Source organism: Zootoca vivipara, chromosome 2 (genome assembly GCF_963506605.1).
Source record: "Zootoca vivipara chromosome 2, rZooViv1.1, whole genome shotgun sequence".
Classification (NCBI taxonomy): Eukaryota; Metazoa; Chordata; class Lepidosauria; order Squamata; family Lacertidae; genus Zootoca; species Zootoca vivipara.
This window is the reverse complement of record NC_083277.1, coordinates 72,656,783-72,664,589: the sequence shown is the minus strand read 5'-3', so window position 1 is coordinate 72,664,589 and position 7,807 is coordinate 72,656,783. Positions and strand designations below refer to the sequence as shown.

Below are 7,807 nucleotides of genomic sequence, written 5' to 3'. Positions count from 1 at the left end.
GAATATGATCCATGTTCTCACAAGCTCACTGATACTCCCACCACCTACACACCTTTAGTATCAGGCAAACTATGGCACAGAAAAAATGAGCAGCAGGTAGTGCTGCGGAGGCTTTCTAAGAGGAAATGAATTATATATGCACTAATGTGCTGCAATGAGAATAATGTTCCTTGTCACTTTAAAAAGTGGCCCATTTGTAACACCAGCTGGGGAACAGTGAGTGAATAATAAACAGACAACCCACTTCACTGTCTTCCTTGGATCAGAAAGCAAAAAGAATCTTTTCCTTCCTGCTTACCCGCAAAGGTGGGAAAAGCAGTGCAACAACAGCCTTATTAAAATAGTGGCTACGCACATGTCCATTTCAATTTCAATTTCTACCCATTTGTTTTTCTACATGATACCCGATGCCAGCTTTTAGTAAGATTGAACTGGCTGAGAATATTAAATAGAGCAAATATAGCAGCAGCAGCAGCAACAAGGCTTTGTTCTCCACACTAGACAAATATTTGAGGTTTTGGTTTTCAACTATCATAATTTCTAGGCTATCTGACACTAAATTTGTGGACAGTGATGTAGCATTAAATACAAAAGCCCATTAACCCTCACCGATCATTCAATGGTAAAAAACACATCCTACTTACTTGTTGGCATCCTGTACCTAGCTGTAGTTCTGGATGCCACACTTTAAGAAGTATATAAACTAACTGGAACAGGTTCCAAAGAGGGCAGTAAAGGTGGTCAGCAGTATGGAAAAGAAGTCCTGTGATGAAAAGTTGAAGGAAATGGGCATGTTCAGCCAGGAGGAAAGAAAACTGAGGTGGGACTCTCCAAATAGGAGAAGGTCTGTCACATAGAAGAGGGCAAGGACTTGCTCTCAACTTTCCCAGAAGACAGGCCTAGATATAATGGTCTTAAATTCCGGGAGGATAAATTTCTGTTGAACTTCAGTAGAATGTTGATTCTCGGCAAAGTGTGGTGGTTACTGTGTTGGACTAGGAACTGGGGAGACCAGGGTTCAAATTCCAACTCAGCCATGAAACTCACTGGTTGTCTGTTTCTCACTGAATCTGCCTCATCGGGTGGTTGTGAGGATAAGATGCGAAGGGAGAAAAATCTATATCCTGTGAAATGATCTAAAATAATAAAAATGTAAGTTTAAAAAACCCCCAGTAAAAGAGCATGGAATATACCCACGTCAAATGTTTATCAAATCATTAAGAGAGTCTGTGCAGTGACACCACCCTGTCATTAAATCCCAGAACTGCAAAGGCAATTTTCTATAAAGTTTGTACCTGTAGCACCTGGAGTGGAGCTTTTTGAGTTCTACATATTTTTTGCATGATTGCAGAATTATTTTAGCCAATGGCCCAAGTTCAAATTAGCATTGAAATCAGAAAACCATTCAGTCCTGCTGTTTACTCTAATAAATGTCCAGAGATTAGTTGCACATTATCGTTCGTAAAAAAATAATAGTAATAAAAGGAATTGGGCACAGCATTTTTGAGTTTTACATCATTTATGGAAGAATCACTTTAATTACTCCATGGGGCTGCTACACTGGTTATTAGACTTGCTAATAAGCAGCAGGCTACGTGCTCCCACCAGGGGACTGTCAATCAAAGCCGTCGCAGGTATATAGCAATGAGAGGGTCTGGCTAGAACCACATGTACTGTATCAAGGCTTTTCGCAGAGGTTTTGTATTACTTACAGAATGGTAGATTTGCCTCACCCACAGAGGGCTTAAAGGAGACAGAACAGCACGGGGAGGATTTAAGTCCCATTGGCGTGCATCATCGACAATAACAGACGCTTTGGTGGACAGAATCTGCCTTCAGCACCATGAACAGTTCCCTGGCTTTACCAATCCATTATGCAGGCGGCTATGAGCCCCAGGATTCCAAGGAGTGGAAGGTGGTGATCCCAGCCTTCTTGGGGGTGATCTGCCTGGCTGGCTTTGCAGGGAATGTGTGTGTCATTGGGATCCTACTGTACAACTCCAAGAAAGGGAAGCCGTCCATGATCCACTCCTTGATCCTCAACCTCAGCCTGGCAGACCTGCTCCTCGTCCTCTTTGTTGTTCCCTTCAGGGCAGCGGCTTACTCCAAAGGAGCCTGGTACCTGGGGTGGTTTCTTTGCAAAACCTCCGACTGGTTCCGACACGCTTGCATGACGGCCAAGAGCTTGACCATCGCTGTGGTTGCCAAGACTTGCTTCATGTATGCAAATAACCCGGCCAAGCAGGTGAGCATCAAATGGCACACCATCTTCGTTGTGCTGCTGGCGATTTGGCTGCTGGCCTTGGGAATCCCGCTGCCTTTGTGGTTCTTCAGCAGCCTCTGGGAGCCGGAGGTAGGCTCTGCTTTGTGCGTCGTGATTATTCCAGCCCATGCTCACAAGTTTATGTCAGCCTTTGTCAAGCTTTATCCCCTGCTGGTCTTTTGCACCCCCCTCACTTTTGCTTTCTTTTATTTCTGGAGAGCTTATGGGAGATGCCAGCGGAGGGGGACCAAGACTCAGAACCTGAGGAACCAGATCAGATCCAGGTGCCTGACTATGATGCTTCTGAGTGTTACCATCACCTCTGCCGTGATGTGGCTTCCTGACTGGATATCTTGGCTGTGGGTCTGGCACCTGAAGAAGGGTGGGCCTGCTCCCCCACAAGGATTCATGGCCACTACCCAGGTCCTGATGTTTGCCATCTCTTCGGCCAACCCTCTCATCTTTGTACTGATGTCAGAAGAGTTCAGGGAGGGCTTCAAAGGCTTGTGGAAAAGGCTTACGCTGAAGAAACCTCTGCCTGCCCCAGAAGATCAGGAGGAAACAGTGGTTGACAACACGGAGGAAGCCCCAGATTCTGCTCCTTCTCCAGAGGTAGTGACTCCTGATGAAGAAAAAGAGCCCCCCTCTGTCCCTCAAACCTCAGAAAGCATGGAAATCAAGAAGGAGATGCCCATTTTGCCAGATGTTGAACAATTCTGGCACGACAGGGAAGCAGTTCCCGATGCTCAAGACAATGACCCTATTCCTTGGGAACATGAAGGGCAAGAGACAGTAGGTTGTGATCAACAGAACTGAAGTTAGAAAGCTGATATATATAATCATAATTTTGTTGCTTACTCGGAGTAATGCTGAACTGGTATACTACTTTAGTTTTACACCTTTGCATGTGTGCTTGGGACTTATCAACGTCTTCGGAATTAATGTAATGAACAAATGCAACTGTCAGTTAATCATTCCAGTTATTCTGCTCTGAGATTTTTATTTCTCATTTTACTTAAAATGCATGTCTTGTACTTTCAGGATGGTGATTTAAGTTGAAATTTCAGGAAGGAAAAAATAGTAATTTGGTTACATTTGCAAAGTAGTTTTGCATCAATAAGTGAGCTGAAATTGCATGAGATGACTTTAAAACAGAAGGGCTTTGTGCTTATTTATAATACATATACTGTATATAGCAGGTTTTGTAGACACGCTTTGGGGTGAACAATTACAGCTTTGAACAGGTTTTGACCAATTCAAAAAGAAGGGCAGAGCAAAAGGTGCAATTTGGTTTTAACTAATGAAGCAGTATGCATTGCAGGTTCTCTCATTATTACACTTAATATGTATTAAACATGCTCAAAGACAATGTGGCTCATGTTTTTCTGCTAACCGATCAGCCTTCTTAATGGGCTTGCCACTTTACACGAATAACAGAAATGAGTTTTGTAGTCTTAAGTACAGTATAGTGTTCCAAACCAGGCTGTGTAGAAATCTTCCATTCCACTGTATAGTCATTTAGCAATTAATATAACATTTGTATTTGGCAGCAAGGCGAGTTTTGAACAAGAGTCAAAATGAGGTGGTATCACTTCACTTACATCAAATGCACCAGGACCTTATTATGCAACCGGTATATATATTTTTCCAAAGGTACATAATTTATATATTACTTTATCTCTCAGTTGTAGATACAGTTGGCTGTTTCATCTTCATACGAGGACTCATTTAAAATACTGTTTTTGAAAAGAGCAAGTGAGTTGCTGATTGAGTTCTATCATCAGGTGTGGCTCATTTCCACAGTTCTGGGAATATAACTTTTGTATATGCAGGACAGTGATTAGTCTTATTTCAGTGCAATGCTACATGCATTATCCATCACATAGCAATACTGTTCATAACTGCTGAAGCACATTTGTTTATGAAAGGAAAAACTGACTCCAGCAAACTAGCTTTTAAAACGTAAGTGCTATTCATCCTTATAGGTTTTCTGAGTGCTTAAAGGTGGAACTGTACATACATAAAAAGTTCAGGGGATTAAAGTTACAGTTCAGATCTTGCAGCTATTCGATTCCAATGTATTGATGACATTTTAATTGGTACACATCCCTCTGAAACGAACAGGGACACAACAACTGTTCCTGGAAACATTTTGAATGCATAGAACTCAGTTAACAGGGCTGGCCAAAGACATTTCTGTTGCCTCTAGTGGCTACTACACTGTGAGATTCAATGAGTTTGCCTTAGGCTGCATTAATAGAACAGAGGACATTGGGGAGTAACAATGCATATTGTGGATGAAATCCAGTGATGCCTTTTCTCCTTGCAGAACAGATGTTGATCCAGTGGAGGGGGTCTTTTATCATATGGCAAAAAATAATTTTCACTGCTTCCCCTTTCCTCCTGCAGTCTGTTCAGGGAGTTGGCAGATCTTCCAGAAAGGTGTTAGGTGGCAAAGCGGGCTGAATGGGAACTGGTAGAAATCACCTCCCCTTTTTACATTAGCAGATTATTCCACTGGATCAAAACCTGGAACAGCAACACTGCATTTTGCCAAAAAAGAGTTGTGCTTCTGTGACATTGCAAAATATCCTGAGATGCAGCTCTTGGATCACGTGCTACCATATTTTTGCTTGTAAAAAAATTGCCAACCCGAACAACTACTTAGATTATGTGTGGTTAAACATGACAGTTTCAATAAACTTCCAAGTTGTTTGGGTATCCATAAATGCATGTATTTTCACTTGGTTGTGTACAGAGCATTGTATCTTTCATCACTACACTTAGTTTGATTGCAACTGCATTGGCTACTGTTTGTGCAATAAGACGTGGGTGTGAAGTTTGCTCCTACTGCACCAGGCTCACCTTATTGAAGTAAATACTATATTTGATGCAACCACAAAAGCAAGATGTATTCCTCCCCCCCCAAAAGCAGGCAAGTTTATAAAGACAAGTCTTTACCAAAGACACTGTTTATATTGCATACCTCACCAGCACCATAGAAAGAGACGCAAAAGGAATACCAGTAATACCAGTAATAATACTTTGCATCTGTAGGATGTCTCTGGAATCATACAGGAGAAATATTCCACCAGTCATCTGTTGATCCGAGTTCTTTGATTGAAATGGTCTGCAAGCAATAGGGGGCGGGGGGTGTTTGTAAATGCATATACAACCTATGACAACAACCCCATAATTTTCCATTCATGGCGAGTATCATAAATGATCTGGCAACTCTAAAGACAAAGGGGCCCTACAGAACTCGCTTTACTTTCATTAGTGAGGAAATGTGCACATACTAATTATGCATTTTTAAAAGAAGCATTTGCGGCTAAAGTGCTCTGTGGTACTCAGAAATGAAAGCTATACTTTATTTTTACCTTGAAATTCAACAAAATATAGATACTGTTAGTATTTTATTCAACACTAAGGCTATTTACTCCCACATCCCTCCCCCAAAAGCACTGGAATTGGACAGTCAAATCTAGTTGGACAGTAATCATTCCCTCTGATTTCAAGCTAGACCTGTCAATCACAACAGGTGCTTTACCTTTTCCTCAAACCACCCTGCCATTTTTGTTAAAAGGTAAGCTTTAGAGACATGTTCTTTACAGCATTTGTTGGGTGTTCAAATCACCAAACTTTGGGGGTGGGATTCTTGCCTTGAGGCATCTCATACATACTGCTTCACCTTGGACAATGCCAGAATCCCTCTAAAGCAATTTACTTTAGCTTGGGAATCCTCTGAATACACTGCAAACCCTTAGCAAGCAATATCCTTCATACAATCCCTCAAAAAGTAAAAAATGACACACACACACCATTATGATGCCCATGCTCTTGCATTTTGACTACTTTAAATGTGTAGGTGATTTCTCCAAAAAAATCCCATGCCTATTTGTATGATTTCCAGATTGCCTGATTCATCAAATAAACACTTAGGATGTGATCCTATGATTCCTGAGGAAGTCCGCGAATGTTAGCCCTCATAAGTCTTCCCACTGTAGGTGTGGCAACATCAAATTATGCCAGCCTTGGAGCTAATATACTTATTTTCCTTCCCACTGGGTAAGAAAACCTGGAAATGAAATAAGAAAAAACACCCCTATCTATCTAAAAAGGGGAGAAGGGAATAGAAAAATGTGCCACCATCTTATACTCTGCAAGGGCTATGGATATGGTAATTCCTTTGCTTCACATTCTCCCTCCTCCACTCTGCCCAAATGTAATGAGCCATTTACTAAGCATTTACAATCCATATATAAAAAGGGTTGGTTTATTGTCGTTCAAATACGTAAACTGAACAATCCCAACATTTCAAAATTAAACTTTAGAAACACAAGTTTAACATTCAAAACAGGAATATAGTTTACAAGAAATACCCAGAAGGGAACTTCATATTCTAATCCAGAAGTTGGTAGAGATCACTTTATGGTAAATAAAAGTTTATTTGTACAACCGTGCTATCCTGGGGAACACACTTTTTCCTGTGCATTTCCAATTTACAGCAAAAACATTACCAGACTACTGGGCAAAGCAACTTGATTGTGCCTACTGGGGAGGACAAGGAGAGGGGGGAATCAAAGCAGGCCTGTGAACAAGATCAAATGGTGTTTATTCAATTTGGTCACTGCAAGGCTCATTCTCCTCTCATGCTGGATCTGACGTTAATGGGGTTAGTCCTGATTTATATACAGGAAAGGCCACACATGAGTAGAGAATTAGGCCCTATATTTTCAGGTTCATGAAGGGGCATAATCTTACTGCTGTCTTCAGCAGTCAATAGTTTAATCATAAGAATGCCTGACCTTGGCTCTCCCATTAGGATATCTGTGGTATTTTTTGCCGTTCTTAACTTCAAACCACAAATATCAATCATCCCAAGGCTTTCACATGTAACGCTGCCAAGAACGCCTCAAAATGCTACCAACATTCAAACCTTGTACACAGATATCGCATTGTTCTAGGACCTAAAAATCACTGGAAATAGCTGCATGGTTAGAATATTTGTCAGTCATGCGACAAAGAGAAAAAGCATCGATAATGCAAATGTTCTCTCTGTATAGAGACTGCTTTATGTTCACAAATGTTGCTTTTCTCTCTGCTCCTTGGATGGTTTTTGCAATAGGTTCATGGTAATGTATACGATTAAACCTGACAGATGGCTCATGCAATCTTCTTGACTTAACAGATATTCTTGTTCAAGAGTATGTCACAATTATTTTGTTGTTCGTCTTGTAGGCTCTGAAGCTGTGGGAGGAGGCGGGGGACCTCTGCGATCTAAGTCATCTACATAGGACACAATGAGTTTGCGTCTCTCCTCCGGCACACAGTCAAGTACCAGATAACGTTTGTCATTCTGTAATATCTTTTCGATATCCTTCAGGTGCTGGTCAGATTCCTGGATCAGCTTTTTGGATCTGCAATTAAGTGTAAAGGTCTTCATTACCATTGGATGACTGGGTGCACCACAGAAATGAACTGGAATCTTGGTGAAGATACTAGTGGAGAGGTGTCCCAGTAACAATTCCACCCACCAAAATA

General features: G+C 41.3%; 2 protein-coding genes across 9 annotated transcripts in view; one reads left to right on the top strand and one right to left on the bottom strand.

The window, feature by feature from the left end:
* The first annotated feature begins 1,843 nt into the window (after nucleotides 1-1,843).
* On the top strand, nucleotides 1,844-3,079 carry GPR151 (G protein-coupled receptor 151). The gene has a single exon (XM_035099366.2). It carries the CDS (start codon nucleotides 1,844-1,846, stop codon nucleotides 3,077-3,079), a length of 1,236 nt encoding a protein of 411 aa, XP_034955257.1.
* TCERG1 (transcription elongation regulator 1) overlaps nucleotides 2,880-7,807 on the bottom strand; it is a 42,166-nt gene continuing 37,238 nt past the window's right edge. For 6 of the 8 annotated variants that reach the window (XM_035105328.2, XM_035105329.2, XM_035105331.2 and 3 more), the window contains one exon: nucleotides 2,880-7,683. In XM_035105328.2, coding sequence (XP_034961219.1) covers nucleotides 7,482-7,683 — 202 coding nt within the window. In that variant the 3' untranslated portion in view covers nucleotides 2,880-7,481. The remainder of the gene's footprint in view (nucleotides 7,684-7,807) is intronic. The other 2 variants (XM_035105330.2, XM_035105334.2) reach the window with 1 other exon arrangement.

Excerpts from the sequence above, each read along its gene's own strand:
- GPR151 (XM_035099366.2), top strand. The coding sequence starts at position 1,844 with ATGAACAGTTCCCTGGCTTTACCAATCCATTATGCAGGCGGCTATGAG.